Below are 16292 nucleotides of genomic sequence, written 5' to 3'. Positions count from 1 at the left end.
GAGCAAGGACATGGATTGGCTGGGCACAGAGAGCAAGGACATGGATTGGCTGGGCATCGAGAGCAAGGACATGGATTGGTTGGGCACAGAGATCAAAGACATGGATTGGCTGGGCATCGAGAGCAAGGACATGGATTGGCTGGGCATAGAGAACAAGGACATGGATTGACTGGGTACAGAGAGCAAGGACATGGATTGGCTGGGCATCGAGAGCAAGGACATGGATTGGCTGGGCACAGAGAGCAAAGACATGGATTGGCTGGGCACCGAGAGCAAGGACATGGATTGGCTGGGCACAGAAAGGAAGGACATGGATTGGATGGGTACAGAGAGCAAGGACATGGATTGGCTGGGCACAGAAACAAAGACATTGATTGGCTGGGCATCGAGAGCAAGGGCATGGATTGGCTGGGCACAGAGAGCAAGGACATGGATTGGCTGGGCACCGAGAGCAAAGACATGGATTGGCTGGGCACCGAGAGCAAAGACATGGATTGGCTGGGCATAGAGAGCAAGGACATGGATTGGCTGGGGATAGAGAGCAAGGACATGGATTGACTGGGCACAGAGAGCAAGGACATGGATTGGCTGGGCATAGAGAACAAGGACATGGATTGGCTGGCCATAGAGAGCAAGGACATGGATAGGCTGGGCATCAAGAGCAAGGACATGTATTGGCTGGGCATCGAGAGCAAGTACATGGATTGACTGGGCACAGAGAGCAAGGACATGGATTGGCTGGGCAACGAGAGCAAGGACATGGATTGGCTGGGCACAGAGAGCAAGGACATGGATTGGCTGGGCATAGAGAGCAAAGACATGGATTGGTTGGGCACAGAGATCAAAGACATGGATTGGCTGGGCATCAAGAGCAAGGACATGGATTGGCTGGGCATCGAGAGCAAGGACATGGATTGGCTGGGCACAGAGATCAAGGACATGGATTGGCTGGGCACAGAGAGCAAGGACATGGATTGCTTGGGCACCGAGAGCAAGGACATGGATTGGCTGGGTACAGAGAGCAAGGACATGGATTGACTGGGCACCGAGAGCAAGGACATGGATTGGCTGGGCACAGAGAGCAAAGGCATGGATTGCCTGGGCACCGAGAGCAAGGACATGGATTCACTGGGCACAGAGAGCAAAGACATGGATTGACTGGGCATTGAGAGCAAGGACATGGATTGGCTGGGCACAGAGAGCAAAGACATGGATTGGCTGGGCATCGAGAGCAAGGACATGGATTGGCTGGGCACAGAGAGCAAGGACATGGATTGGCTGGGCATAGAGAACAAGGACATGGATTGGCTGGCCATAGAGAGCAAGGACATGGATAGGCTGGGCATCAAGAGCAAGGACATGTATTGGCTGGGCATCGAGAGCAAGGACATGGATTGGCTGGGCACAGAGAGCAAGGACATGGATTGACTGCGCATCGAGAGCAAGGACATGGATTGGCTGGGCATCGAGAGCAAAGACATGGATTGGTTGGGCACAGAGATCAAAGACATGGATTGGCTGGGCATCAAGAGCAAGGACATGGATTGGCTGGGCATAGAGAGCAAGGACATGGATTGACTGGGCACAGAGAGCAAGGACATGGATTGGCTGGGCATCAAGAGCAAGGACTTGGATTGGCTGGGCATCGAGAGCAAGGACATGGATTGGCTGGGCACAGAGAGCAAAGACATGGATTGGCTGGGCACCGAGAGCAAGGACATGGATTGGCTGGGCACAGAAAGCAAGGACATGGATTGGATGGGTACAGAGAGCAAGGACATGGATTGGCTGGGCATCGAGAGCAAGGACATGGATTGGATGGGTACAGAGAGCAAGGACATGGATTGGCTGGGCACAGAAAGCAAGGACATGGATTGGATGGGTACAGAGAGCAAGGGCATGGATTGGCTTGGCACCGAGAGCAAGGACATGGATTCACTGGGCATAGAGAGCAAAGACATGGATTGGCTGGGCACAGAGAGCAAGGACATGGATTGGCTGGGCATCGAGAGAATGGACATGGATTGGCTGGGCACAGAGAGCAAAGACATGGATTCCTGGGCACCGAGAGCAAGGACATGGATTCACTGGGCACAGAGAGGAAAGACATGGATTGGATGGGCACAGAGAGCAAGGACATGGATTGGCTGGGCATCGAGAGCAAGGACATGGATTGGCTGGGCACAGAGAGCAAGGACATGGATTGGCTGTTCTTGTCCTCTGGAGACTGTCCCCCAGCACAGCCAGTTCTTCATGGGAGCTGTTTCCCCAGTGTCTTGCTTTTTCTGCACTGCATCTGTCTTTTCTGGATTGGATGGTTTTCCGTCTGTTAGACATGAAAGCAGAGTCACTGATTTCTCGGCTTCCAAAATTCTCTTAAAATATTTTTTATTGGGGGTGATTAATGGCTATAGTCAGCAGTCAATCTCGTGGTTGGTTCATGTGTCACATTTCCCAGTTTTCTGCAAAACACTCCCCCCTCCAGCCCAGGTCCTCCACCATCAGCACCAGGACTGAAAGTCCCTCCAACCCCTGAGCCCTTCACTTTGGTGCCAGACACCAAGCCCAGTCCACGTTCTGCTTGGTGTTTCCCCTTCTGTTCTGATTTCTCCACTTCTGCCCATGAGTGAGATCATCCCATCTTCATCCTGCTCTTTCTGGCTGATCTCACGTCACAGGATTCCTTCAAGCTCCATCCAGGATGAGGCGAAGAAGGTGACTTCATCATTCTTCACAGCTGAGTAGTATTCCTTCGTGCATAAAGACCACAGCTTTCTCAGCCACTCATCTGATTTTGGACCCCTGGGTGGCTTTCAGGTTTTGGCTATTTCAACCAAAGTTCTCCATGTTGGCGTTCGCCTTGCTCTTGTTTCTCTGGTTGTCGCAGCTGATTTCACTATCCTCCCCCAGGGAAGAGCATCACCCCCTGTGACACTAAAGGTGGCAGTGTGTTCCGCAGTGACCGTGGCCTTGGTCACAGGATGGAATGGCTTCGGTGGGCAAATCCTCCGTGGCAGTGGCTTCTCCCTGAGCGTTGATGTCTTCTGCTACCAGGCCAGACCACACGGGACTCACACAGAGGCAGGAGGCCAGCCGAAACCACCCCCAGATAGATGCAAGACACAGACGTTCGGCGCTGAGGTTCACTGAGATGTGGACTGGCCAGAGGCCAGCTCCTGAGACCCCTCATGCTGAGCTTGCTTTTCCCCAGGTGACACCGCCACTCTCAACTGCTCTCCCTCTCAGTCTTATTCAAATACTAATGTAAAGGCATTTTCTATTTTAAAAAAGATTTATCTGTTAACAGCAGAGAAAGAGGAGCAGGCATGTGGCATATGTGGTGGTAGGGCTTGAACCCAGGTTCTCATGCCTGTGTCACATGCTACTGTTTCTACTTCACCTCCCAGGCTGCCAGTCAAAAAAAAATGTCTTTAAGGGAACGGGGGAGGGAAGACCTTCTAGAACTCATCTTTTCTTTTAAATTCTTATTTTTATTACCTCCACGGTTACCACTGGGGCTCGGTGCCAGCACTATGCGTCCACTGCTCCTGGTGGCCATTTTTCCCCTTTCTTGTTTTATTTGACAGGACAGAGAGAAACTGAGAGGGGAGGGGAAGAGGGGGCCAGGTGGTGGTATGCCTGGTTGAGCGCATGTGTTACAATGTGCAAGGACCCAGGTTCGAGCGCCGAGTCCTCACCTGCAGGGGGAAAGCTTTGTGAGTGTTGAAGTCATGCTCTAGGTGTCTCTCTGTCTCTCTCCCTCTCTATCTCCCCCTTCCCTCTCAATTTCTGGCTGTCTCTGTCCAATAAATAAATAAAGATAATATATATTTTTAAACTAAAGGGGAAAGGAATATAGGGAGAGAGGAGAGACACCTGCACACCTGCTTCACTGCTCATGAAGCTTCCCCCAAAGATGGGGAGCAGGGAGTGGGGGCTCGAACCCAGGTCTTTGTGCCTGGTAGTATGTGTGCTTAATGAGGTACACCACTGTCCGGCCCCCTCAAGTAAAAAAAAAAATCCCAGGACTTGGTACCTTTCAGAATGTCTGCTAGTTACGTGTGTACTTTAAAGAGTGCCAACGAGAGAGAGAAATGATTGGCCTGGAGACTCACCCTGTGGTGCTAAAGGTCTGGGACCCGGGACCCAGGACCCGGGATCCGCAAGCTTGCAAGTCCTGAGCTCCTAGGACACTGGGCTGCCTCCCCGGATGCTGCTCTGGTGGTCGTGTTATGGCGTGTCCCCACCTGGATGGCGGTTTCTCAGTAAGGAGCCACCCTTGCATTCCTGACATGGGTCCCACAGGGACACACAGGCCTGTGTGTACTGGCTGGTCCTTTGCATTTGTTCTGTTTGCTTACTATATTTATTTACCGTATAGAGACAGCCAGCAATCAAGAGATAGGGAGAGAGACCGAGGGAGAGAGATAGAGACACACTCAGAGCCCTGCCTCAACTCTTGTGAAGCTTTCCCCTACAGGTGGGGGCTGGGGGCTTGAACCCAGATCCTTGAGCACTGGCACGTGCACTCAGCCAGGTGTGCCAGTGTGCCAATGCCTGGTTCTTGTCATGTGTTTGTTGTTGTTGTTCTTCTTTTTTGTTCTTCAGCTTCTTATTCCTTGATGAGGTTACACGGCGGATCTATTCCCAGCCCCCCCTCCACCTGTCTTAGCTTCTTCTGCTAAGACAGCCTCCGCCCTGCTCCCGCCCACTGCTGTGCCATCCCCAGGAAGGACCCAGACACGCTTTCACATGGACCTGCATACCGTTTATTGGCTATAATATTCTTAACAATGGCTTTGATCCCCCCCATAGAAACAGCAGGCAGCGCTCACCTGTGAATGCCCAGGTGAGTACACAAGGAGCAAGGAGCGGAGGACTGGAATGTAGGCGGGCCCGCGGGCAGGCTCCAAGGACTGAAGCGGCGTGAAGGGAGGGGCGCTGGTTCCAGAGAGTTCTCTGGCATGGGCCCGGGCTCGCCCTACCACCTGCCGGCAGGTACAAGAGACCGGCAGACCCTGGCGGCGTGCCCCGGCCTTCAGCAGGGCGGCCCGTTCTCTGTCTTGCACACGTGGGAGATGGGCTGTTCTACCCCCGCCCTGAGCAGGTGCCCCTACCCGGCACCGCCCTGCCCTCTGTTAAGCTGACCAAGGTCGCAGGACTCTTTTGTCTGCATGGGAAATCAGCTCAGTGTGGGGTGGACAGCTCCTCTTCAGAAGGAGCTCAGAGACGGGTAAGAGACAGGTGGCTGCCTGCAGAGCTGTGTGTGTGAGGGTCTGAGCCCCAGCACCATGTGGGGGGCACTGTCTCCACCCCCTCCCACGTCCCCTGTGCCAGTCTGAATGAAGAAATGGCCTGGAGCAGTGAAATCTAGTGTGTGCGCCCCTAAACCTCATCCCCCCCACCCAAAGAAAAAGATCCAAAAAGAAGTTCTTAGCGGTGGGCAAATAGCTTTTAAGCCATTTTCCAAGCCATTTCTAAGCCGGTTTCAAAGTTCTCAGCGGTGGGCAAATGGCTTTTTGCCCTGCCCAGAAACAGCTCTGAGCACGGGGTCCAGGACCCTTCCTCTTTAGCGTGGCTGCGAGAGCTTTTGCTGTCAGCCGGGACGTGGGAGTCAGTCAAGTGGACTGTGGGTCCGCAGAGAAGCTGAGAGGCCCCGGCCACCAGCTCACCGGAAGGGGACCTCAGCAGGGAAGTCACCTTGGGCCATATGCCTGTGTGTGTGTGTGTGTGTTTGTGTGTGTGTGTTTGGGGGGGATGGGGGGGCTGGGTTCGAGGCTGGTGGGTGCCTGCAGAAGGCCAGGCAGTGGGTCCCCAGTGGGAGCGCCTTCTCCATGAAGGCTCTACTTGAGCTGACAGGAAGGTGGTACACACAGACTAGTAACGGTGTGGTGTGTGGCCGGGCAGGGACTCGGGCCCAGGGCCCAGGGCCCAGGCAGAGCAATGGACTCGCCTTGCCGGGGGAGGGGGTGTGTGTCCGGTGCCTACTGGGAGGAGGTGTGGCCCCAGGACTGGCTTCTAGCTGGGGCAGGTGGTGGGGACTGGCAGTACCTGAGAGTCTGGCCCAGCCTGGGCAGGGGTGCTGTGACACTGGGGAGCCCCAGGGGGACGTGGCTTGGGGCCCTGGCGTTCAACGGGAGCCAGTTTGAAGGCAGTGAGGAGGGATCCCCCCAGTTCAGCTCTGGGCCTCCTGTCCCCAGAACCCAGGTCCTCCCTGCTGTGGGCGGCTCTCGGCTCAGGGTGCTGAGTAGGCACCGAGAAGCTGTCTTCCCAGCATGCCCTGCACCAGGCATCTTAGCACCAGGGGTGGGGGCGTCCTGGGCACAAGGTCTTTCTTTTGGGGGTGCCACGGAGGGGTGTATCAGGCTGTACCCATCTGCTAGACAGCAGTGGCTCCGGGGCCTTCACCTGAGGAGTCAGTCATGGAGGCCTAGGGGTGGGTGGCTCCTCAGAGACACCCCATGGGGAGCCAGGTTCCCCTCCTGTACCCAGAACCGCTGCCCCCGGCTTCCTAGGACGTCGCCCTGTGTGGGAGCCGGAGGGGAGTGCAGCACAGCATCCCAACTGGGAATTCTGGACACTGACGGGCTTCTATGGCTACGACTCCCTGCTGTTGGGAAAACAAACTGCCCCCCCCCAAAAAAAAAAACAGAAAGACCCACTCTGCAGAATTGCCTGGGAGACCAGCCAAGCACCTTCCTACAAGTGGGCACAGCACCGACAGGAGAGGGAGGGGGCTGTGAGCCCCCAGGATCAGGGCCTGGCTCAGTAAAGGCCTGAGAGCAGGCCTGTGCACACATGCCTAGAACACTGTAAAAACGATTCAAAAATAGACCGCCTTGGAAATCTGATTATTGGCCTCTGTTCCCATCAGCTATGAGGAGGATATATATATATATATATATATGGTCTATATAGATAATGGACCAGAAGAAGGACCTCCCCGCAGAAAAACAGCCAAATCTGGCTACTGGTTCCTTTAGCCTAAGTTCGATTATGGTGGAGCTGAGTGCTGAGACTCAGTCCTGTCGGAGAAAGGTCACCTTTTGGGAGGGATGCCTGCTGCTTGAAGGATACTGCTGTCTGTGTGTCCAGAGGTCTGAGCGTGTGTCGGTCTAGGAGGCGGTGTAGCTCCGTTAAAGCAGCGGGGAATGGCAGAGAGAGAGAGAGAGGCCGGCCGCCAGCCTTGCCCCCAAGTGACAACAAGGAGTAAAATCACAGTGTCAGCCCCCCTGCCCCCCTGCCTCAGCTAAGTCCTCCTGGTCCCCGGTTCCTGGGGAGGGCGGGAGGGAGGGAGAGAGGGTGGGCCGTGAATCCCACTCTCCCGGGAGAGAGGCCATGAGAAAGAGTCACGCTCACACCCTCGTCCACAAGGAGAACAAAAGGGCACAGCTCTGAGGACGGGAGGCAGCCCCACGAGATGCACCATCAAGATGCTGTAAACTCAAGAGGGTTTTTTTTTTTTTTTGGTCTTCACAGGATGACAAGGTCCCTTAGTGATTCTCCGCCCGTCAGCAGCGCTTGCCACGGACGTGGCTGTTTTCCGCGATCAATAGCTGCGTGCTCAATGGATGTGTGCTGTGAGACCCCTGTGGGGCAGGCTCTGTGTGTGTGCGCGTGTGCGTGCGTGATGCAGGCGTGTCCCCTGTGTCCTCAACCCCAAGCTCTGTGTTGCCTAGATATGGGGGGGGGAGTGGGATGCAGCTCCATTTCATGGAAGGCACCTCGAGATTCTCACCTCGGTGGTACTTGCTTTGATCTTTCTGCTTCCTGCTGAAGAGCGGGCTCCAGTGACCTCAACAGCAGGACAGCTGGGGACATGCTGGGTGACTGACAGACAGGACGGATGGGCTGGCGTCACGAGGGGCCGGCTGGCGTCAATGGGCAGGGAAGGGAGGTGACATTGTGGGTCACACCTCCTTGCAGGGACCGAAGTTCTTGGGCTCAGCGCAGAACCTCCTTACCATCCCTGCCCCACCCCCCCTCCCCAGGAAGGTTGCCAGGGTTCGAGGTGCAGACTCAGACTCTGCCCAGCTTCTCACGGTTCCGGCAGCCCAGCCAGGAGAAGAGGAGGCCTCACTACAGTCATCAGCAGCTGTCTGTCCGTTTGTGCTAGGACGCGAACACGGAACACGGGCCGCGGCCTCTCGCTGACTTGTGAGAACACTGAGCCTTCACAGATGGGTTTCACCAGCCCTGCCCCTCGGTTCATGTTGGAGAGTCGCTGCAGCCCCAGGGACAAGCCTGTCTGTCCGGACAGGGTGAGGATGTGCTGAGCTGTGATCAGAGTGGGGTATCGGGCCCCGGGCAGGGCCGGGGGACTCTGTGATGGGGGGGACTACCTGCTGAGCCTGGACGCCTCGAGAGCCCACTTCAAGTCCACCGGGCGGCTCGCACCGGCATAAGTCGCACCGGCATGAGTTAGGAGTACCTGAGTGAGTTGACAGGCAGCACCAGGGTGGGAGCTCAGAGCCCTCACAGCACCAGGTGGGGAGGGGCGGGAGGACAGTCCGGGGGTCGTGGAGAAGCGTCACCTCCCAGCGGAGGGGGGCAGGGGGTAGTGCAAACTGTGAATTCACTGGGGCTTCACTGGGCTTGGCTTCTCACTTGAGGAGGCCGGTGGGCCTGGTCGGGGCGCTCGCTGGGGCTGTTTCGGGGGAGGCCTGTGTGGCAGGGGGAGAGGACAGAGTAGAGAGCATAGCCAGGTTAGAGTGTCAGCAGGTGTCCTGGGGGTGGTCTGGGGGTGGGGAAAAGGCTGCATACGAGATGGGCCTGGGACTCCCAGGGGTTCATGCCACCGCCCTCCCTTCTCGCTCTTCCTGGGTAGAAACTGAGAGAAATTGAGAGGGGAGGGGAAGAGGGAGAGAGAGACACCCACTCATGAAACTTTCCTCCTGCAGGTGGGGACCAGGGTTTGAACCTGGGTCATTGCACAATGTAATGTGTGGGCTTAGCCGCCCTATTTTCCCTTTTTGACAAGCCAGGGCCCTGTATGAGTGTTATTTCATTGCTTCTGAATCACATTTCAGAGAGAGAGAGGGAACTAGCTATCTGACAGCACCAGAGCTTCCTCTGGTACCATGGCACCTTCCGTGTGGCGGCAGGGCTCGAACCTCAGCTGCACACGTCAAGACAGGTGCCCTGCCTGGGAGCCGGGCCACTGCTGAAGGGCTTCTGGGAAAGAAAACTTCTCCCTTTTTCTTTGTTTATATATAATTTATTTTGGATAGAGACAGATTGAGCAAAAAGATGGTGTCTTTGAACCTCAGTGTCCTCACTCAAAGACGGAGTGTGATTTCTATTTTTTTTTTCCAGCTCTGCTTTGTGGTGGTGCTGGGGATCGAAGATGGAGATGAAGAAGGGAGGGGAAGAGAGACACCTGCAGCCCTGCTTCACTGCTCATAAAGTCCCTCCCCCCGCAGGTGGGGGCTTGAACACTGGTCCCTGTGTGTGTGCAGCCAGGGGTGCCGTCACTGGCCCCACACCCCGTCCTTTTTTTTTTTTTTTTTTTTATAAAGATAGAGACAGAAAGAGAGGGGGAGGCACCACGGCACTGAAGCTTCCTGGGTGTGGCAGGGGCCAGGCTGGACCCCACAGAGCACAGCCACGCACTGCAGCGAGCTTCCCCGCTCCCCCTGCAGAGTCCTGACTGCATCCTCGGCCTCTGCCGGGAAGGTTTGTGCTGAATTTCCGAACCACCAAGATGCTGCGTGACCTGCCTCTGTGTTTATACAGACAGGGCTGCAGCCATGGGGCCTGACTGGCCCTCGCCCTCGCCCTCCCCCTTCCCCTCCCCTCCCCTCCCTTCCTCCCTCTCCCTCCCTCTCCCTCCCCCTCCCTCTCTCTCCCCCTGCCCCTCCCTCCCCAGATTTAGTAGGCAGCTTGCTCCCTTCCAGGAGCAGAGATGAGATCACTAGCATGAGCCTTGCCCTGCAGAGACAGTGAGTCATGGAAGCTGGGGCCTGGCCAGCTCAGCACCCTGGGCTCTGCTGAGCAAGCTTCCTGCCCAGAGGGCCTCGTGCCTGTGTGCGTGCATGCGTGCGTGTGTGTGTGCGTGCATGTGTCGGGGAGGGTCTGGGCAGAAGGGAGCCTCTGCTAGTTCCCGGTGTAAAGGCTCTAGGCCAACGACAAGAGAGACTGGTGTCTCTGACCCAGGAAGAGTGGTGTCTGGGCCCGCATGTGTGAGTGTGCATGTGTGTGTGTGAGTGTGCGTGTGTGAGTGTGTGAGTGTGCGTGTGTGTGTGAGTGTGTGTGAGTGTGTGTGTGAGTGTGTGTGTGTGTGAGTGTGTGTGTGTGAGTGTGCGTGTGTGCATTTGTGAGTGTGCGTGTGTGTGTGTGAGTGTGCATGTGTGAGTGTGCGTGTGTGTGTGAGTGTGTGAGTGTGGTGTGTGTGTGAGTGTGCGTGCGCGTGCGTGTGGTCCCTTGTGCTGCCAGGGCTGTAACCCGGACCACATGCGTGGTAATGCAGGCACCCAGCCAGTGGATGAGCTCTCTCTCTCTCTCTCTCTCTCTCTCTTTCTGGAAGCTATTTTGTGTCACAGGTGTGGGGAATGGAGGAACCCTCGTCCAGCCAATCCTGCTGTGACCCAGAACTCAGGCTTGGTGCACCCCGGCCCTGTGGTGGGGAGGGAGGGAAGGAGGGGTGGCCTGGCCACCTGTCACCAACCTGCTGGGCACCAGGCGGGGTCCTGGCTCTGGCTGCACTGGCCTCCTGGCCAGGGTGGCGGCGACCTGGGGTGTCCTGCTCATGGGGCCTGCGGGCAGGGGCTTCTGGGGGGGGCTGGGCTTCTGAGGTCCCTGCAAGAAACCAGACTGTTCCTGAGCCCCCTCCCCTTGTCTCTCGATGGTGACAAGCCAGTCACCCCAGCATCCCCTGGACCGGCGGCGCTCACAGAGTGGGTGGGGGAGATGTGGAGACAGTGTCTGGAGTGGGCGGGGGAGATGTGGAGACACCGTCTGAAGTGGGTGGGGGAGATGTGGAGACACCGTCTGAAGTGGGTGGGGGAGATGTGGAGACACCGTCTGAAGTGGGTGGGGGAGATGTGGAGACAGTGTCTGGAGTGGGTGGGGGAGATGTGGAGACACCATCTGAAGTGGGTGGGGGAGATGTGGAGACAGCGTCTGAAGTGGGTGGGGGAGATGTGGAGACACCGTCTGAAGTGGGTGGGGGAGATGTGGAGACACCGTCTGAAGTGGGTGGGGGAGATGTGGAGACACCGTCTGAAGTGGGTGGGGGAGATGTGGAGACAGTGTCTGAAGTGGGTGGGGGAGATGTGGAGACACCGTCTGAAGTGGGTGGGGGAGATGTGGAGACACCGTCTGAAGTGGGTGGGGGAGATGTGGAGACACCGTCTGAAGTGGGTGGGGGAGATGTGGAGACACCGTCTGAAGTGGTGACACAGTAGTTCAGCCCCTCCTCACCCCTGCCCTGGTGAGGCCTTTAGGGAGGAGCTGGCAAGAGGCCCCCAGCTGGAGGCCCTGGTGGACCGCAGAGAAAACACCAGACTCCACTCCCCCACCCCACTCCTGGGGACAGTGCTGACTGTGAACAGGGGCTGAGTCTCAGACCTGGGATCCCAGAGGGGATGTCAATCTGCCCCAAACTGGGTCCCTAACCTATCCTGTCCCCAGCCTAGTAAGTTCTCCAAAAAGGCAGAACCGTGACAGACATTCCTCTTCTGCCCCACGGACTCCTGCTAGGACACAGCACGGTGGGTGGGGTGTCCCCTTAGTGCCCTAGAAGCTACAGCTGAGGCCAAGAGAAGCCAGTGGACTCCCCGGGCAGATGCCCTCACCCATGTGTCCTGGAGCCTCCCCTCCCCAGAGCCCTGCCCCACGAGGGACAGACAGACACAGGCTGGGGGTGTGGGTCCACCTGCCAACACCCATGTCCAGTGGAGAAGCAATGACAGAAACCAGAACTCCCACCTTCTGCTCCCCATAAAGAATTTGGGTCCCTGCTTCCCAAGGGCTAGGGGAAGATGACCAGAGGACTCTGCACACCAGTTTCACCAGGACCCAAAGTGTTTGTCACAAGGAATCTGGAAAACAGCAGAGGAAGCCAGGCACTACTCTCCCCGCACCCCCCCCCCCCATTATGACTGGGACTCAGTATCAGCACTACAAATCCACTGACAGAGAGAGAGAATGGAGAGAGGAGGGGAAAACAGAGAGGGGAGAGACAGACAGACACCTGCAGACCTGCTTCACCGCCTCTATGAAGCGGCCCCCCCTGCAGGTGGGGAGCCGGGATCTCTGTGCTTTACATTATGCGAACTTAACTGGGTGCACCAGCAACCAACCCCCATGTTTCTCTTACTTGAGAGAGGAGAGTGGGGCAAAAGGACAGTCAGAAGTAGAATAGGTGTAGGTGTGACTTTGAAAGGAAGTGAAAAAAAAGGGCAACAGCTAGATAGTCAAGAGATATATGGCCGACTCATGTGTGAATTGGGAGAACCACTGCAGTTTCCAGTGGAGGACATGGGGACACAGAGCTCTGGTGGTGGGAACAGTGTGGAGTCACAGCCGTTACCTTCTAATTCTGTAAACCGATATGAAATCACTAGTAAAAAGGGGGCACCCACTCGAGGCACCGCGCCACCTGCTGGAGACGGACATTTAGTTTCATTTGCTCCGTTACCAGACCCCGAAAAACAAGCGGGTTTAAAGCACCAAGATGGCTGGAAACATAGGGCGTACTCAAGACCACAAGGGGGGAGGCAAGGCCCGCAGAAAACGACTCACAGCCCAAAGGCAGCCTCCTGACCGGGAGACGACGCTCAAAGAGCTCACAACACTCAGCAGCAAAAACAACCCGCTTCCAAACCAGGCAGAGGCTCTGGAAGATACGCTCCTTGACAGAGGGCTGACAGACGGCCGGCAGGTGCAGGAGGACGCGCCCGGCCGTCACCTCTGATTACTAAGAAGGCGCACAGCACATCGAGAGAGTGACAGAGACAGACACAGACAATGATGGGGCAGCACCATCCGGGGAGAACGGTGGCTCTAAGGTGCTGGAGAGGATGTGGCAAAGTGAGAAGGCAAGCTGCTGTAGCCTCTCTGGGGTAGACATTCGGGCGGGGAGACAGCACAGTGGCAAAGCAACAGACTGGCATGCGTGAGGCTTGGAGGCCACGGCTCCATCCCAGGCACCACCGTAAGCCAGAGCCGAGCAGTGCTCTGGTACAAATGGAAATAAGAGGGAAACCGTTCCCCCCAGCACAAAAACACTCATCTGGGGGGTCGGGTACCTGGTTGAGTGCACACGCTCAGAAGAGAAAACACAAGTAGAACCCGAACTGGGGTTGGCGTATCACACCAAAGTCAAAGACTCTGGGGTGCGTGGGTGGGGGGAGAATTCAGATCCAAAAAGGCTGACAGAAGACCTAGTGGGGGTTGTACTGTTATGTGGAAAACTGAGAAATGTTATGCCTGCACAAACTATTGTATTTACTGTGGACTTTAAAACATTAATTCCCCAATAAAGAAATTAAAACAAACAAACAAACGGGGTCAGGTGGTGGCACACTTGGTTAAGCACACACATGACAGTGCTCAAGGACCCAGGTTCAAGGCCTTGGTCTCCAGCTTCATGTGGGGGGGGGTTGGTTCATGAGCATTGAGGCAGGGCTGTAGGTGTCTCTCTGTCTCTCTCCCTCCCCCTCCCCTCTAAATTTCTCTCTGTCTCTATCCAATAATAAATAAACATTTAAAAATATATCTATATATTCCTGGGCTTTCTATCCTGTTTCATAATCATGACATTTATGGCAGAGGTCCCAAAACAATGCAGGGAAAGGAAGCCTCTTCAGCAAATGGTGCTGGGACAACTGGAGGGCCACTTTGAGATGTTACCGTCCGAGATGCATTTGTAGACTCAGCCCCATGGATAAATGAAAGGGAAACAGGATGAAATAAAGGGGGTTACGCAGAACTGGAAAGCTTCTGCACAGTGTCCCTTTCTCTCTATTCCTACATGCATTTGGAGACAGAGCCTGCTCAGAAACGGAAGGATGAGTATGGGATGATTTCACTCTCAGGTAGGTGTTAAAAGACATCAGAAGAGAAAACACAAGTAGAACCTGAACTGGAGTTGGTGTATTTCACCAAGTACAAGACTCTGGGGTGGGCAGGGGGGGAGGGAGCGTACAGGTCCAAAAAGGCTGACAGAGGACCTAGTGGGGGTTGTATTGTTATGTGGAAAGCTGAGAAATGTTATGCATGTACAGACTACTAGATTTACTGTCAAATATAAAACATTAATCCCCCAATAAAGGCAAAAAAAAAAATAAGACAGAGCCTGCTGGAAGTTATATAACTGTACATGTGTGAAACTCTAGGACCAAAAGGCAAGAGAGCATAATACAATGAAAACCAGAGTGAGCAGACACAATATAAAAATGGAAGATTAACTCCCAACACGTCAATAATTACATTAAATAGAAGTGGTCTAAACACACTTATTAAAAGATAACGACTGGAAGAATGCACGGCAGAATATCCATGACCCAGCTGTCTATAGTCTATTAGAAACTTGTCGCAAACATCATGACGTAGGTTGGGGAAAGCACCATGGTGGGAAAGGCCTGCCTGCCAAATATGAACGAAAACTGCATGGTTCCAGTAGTCTTTCAGGAGGCAAGTCACCACCCCTAGAGACATCACAAAAAATGATGGGGGGGGGGGGGGTCAGTCCGCCAAGAAGACGTGGCTATGGCTTTCTCCAAACCCATATTTTCACTTTTAGGGACCTCTCCTAAGGGAATAATTAAATCAGATTCAAAATTTATCTGTCTAGACCTGTATCACAGAGCTGTTTATAGCAGCAAGAACTAGAGACTAAACACGCCAGCTAATTCTCCTATGTTCACACTTAGTGCTATTGTGAAAGTAACACCATTGAGACTTTAATAGCATGGGACTGATTTTTAAGGCAAAACACCAGCATCTAAAGCGATATTCCCAGAAAATAAATCATACTAAAATAAACAAAAATATGCAGAAATCTCTGGAGGAAGTGAAAAGCCACAGGTGGTTATTTCTTTGAGCTTTCCACATGATCATTTTTATCTCATCTCTCCCCCCCTACCTGTGACGGGATGATAATCATGCCCATGGTCACAACACAAAGAAACAGTTACTTCCGAAGGCACAGCGGAAAAACAAGACGGGGGAAACAGGCCCCCTCGTTCGACGCACAGTCTGGTGTGGAGAAACTCAAGAGGTATTGCCCTTGAGTTTTCCCGATTTATCTTCTTAGCCACTCACAGGGCTGAATCCTGCCCACGGTACAAAGGCATCAAGGAGCTAAGAAAGAGGCTGAGGCAGTAGCAAATCAGTGAGAGCAGGGGACGGCATACCTGGGCCTGCCTGAGGGCAGGGATGGCTGGCAGGGGTCTAGCAGGGACGCTGGGGGCACGGGGAGCCGGCTGGAGGGGCCGGAGCACTCGATGAGGTGAACTGGCTTGAGGGACGTCAGCGAGGTTGAGAGGTCTGCTGATGTCCACGTTCAGACACACTGGTCTCCTGGGATTGTCCTGCAGGATTAGAGAGAGAAGGAAAAGCAAAACAAAACAAAACAACCCACAATGTGTTTTTGGTAGGAATGCGAAGTGGTCTGGTCTCTGGAAAACAGTACGCAGGCCTCTTCAAACGTCAGAAACAGCCATGCCCTACGGGCTGTCAACTCTTCTCTTAGCTGTCTACTGGAAGAACACAAAAGCAATGGCTCCAGGCCAGTTTTGTGTCTTAAAAATTTTTTTTTTGAACTAGTGATTTAATATTGATTAACAAAATTATCAGTAACAGGGTACAATTCCACACCATTCCCACCACGAGTTCTCTGTCCTCATTGCCTCCATTGGAAACTGCAGGAGTTCTCCCGAGGTCACAGATCTGGGTTGACTTCCCTTTCTTTCTGTCTGTCTCTCTCTCCCTTTATTTAAAAAAAATTTTAATTTCTTTTTCTTGTATTTTTAAATGTTATTAGTGGTTTAATACTGATTTACAAAATTACATGTCATAAGGGGTATAACTCCACTTCATTCCCACCACCAGGGTTCTGAATCTTCAGCTGCCCCACTGCAAGCCACCACACGGGCCAGCCATCACCTCTACACCTGTCTGTCTACAGTTAGACATAACTGCCCCATTTTCCTTCCTGATCCAATCCTCTCTTCCCCTCAGTCCACTCATGGCAACATTACTACCTCCATATGTCCCTCTCCTCTTCCTTCTCTCATTCAGAGCCCTTTTACCTTCTTCCTCCTATCACTTCTCCTTGACCATTATTT

At 54.4% G+C, this 16292-nt stretch overlaps 1 protein-coding gene across 1 annotated transcript in view; it reads right to left on the bottom strand.

The window, feature by feature from the left end:
• Positions 1 to 4746: 4746 nt before the first annotated feature.
• ADAM12 (ADAM metallopeptidase domain 12) overlaps positions 4747 to 16292 on the bottom strand; it is a 253987-nt gene continuing 242441 nt past the window's right edge. Inside the window, 3 exon segments of the mRNA XM_060171088.1 lie at positions 4747 to 8663; positions 10667 to 10797; positions 15360 to 15536. Coding sequence (XP_060027071.1) covers positions 8576 to 8663; positions 10667 to 10797; positions 15360 to 15536 — 396 coding nt within the window. The 3' untranslated portion in view covers positions 4747 to 8575.

The sequence above is a fragment of the Erinaceus europaeus genome, chromosome 14, assembly GCF_950295315.1.
Source record: "Erinaceus europaeus chromosome 14, mEriEur2.1, whole genome shotgun sequence".
NCBI lineage: Eukaryota > Metazoa > Chordata > Mammalia > Eulipotyphla > Erinaceidae > Erinaceus > Erinaceus europaeus.
This window is presented reverse-complemented; position numbering and strand designations above follow the sequence as displayed.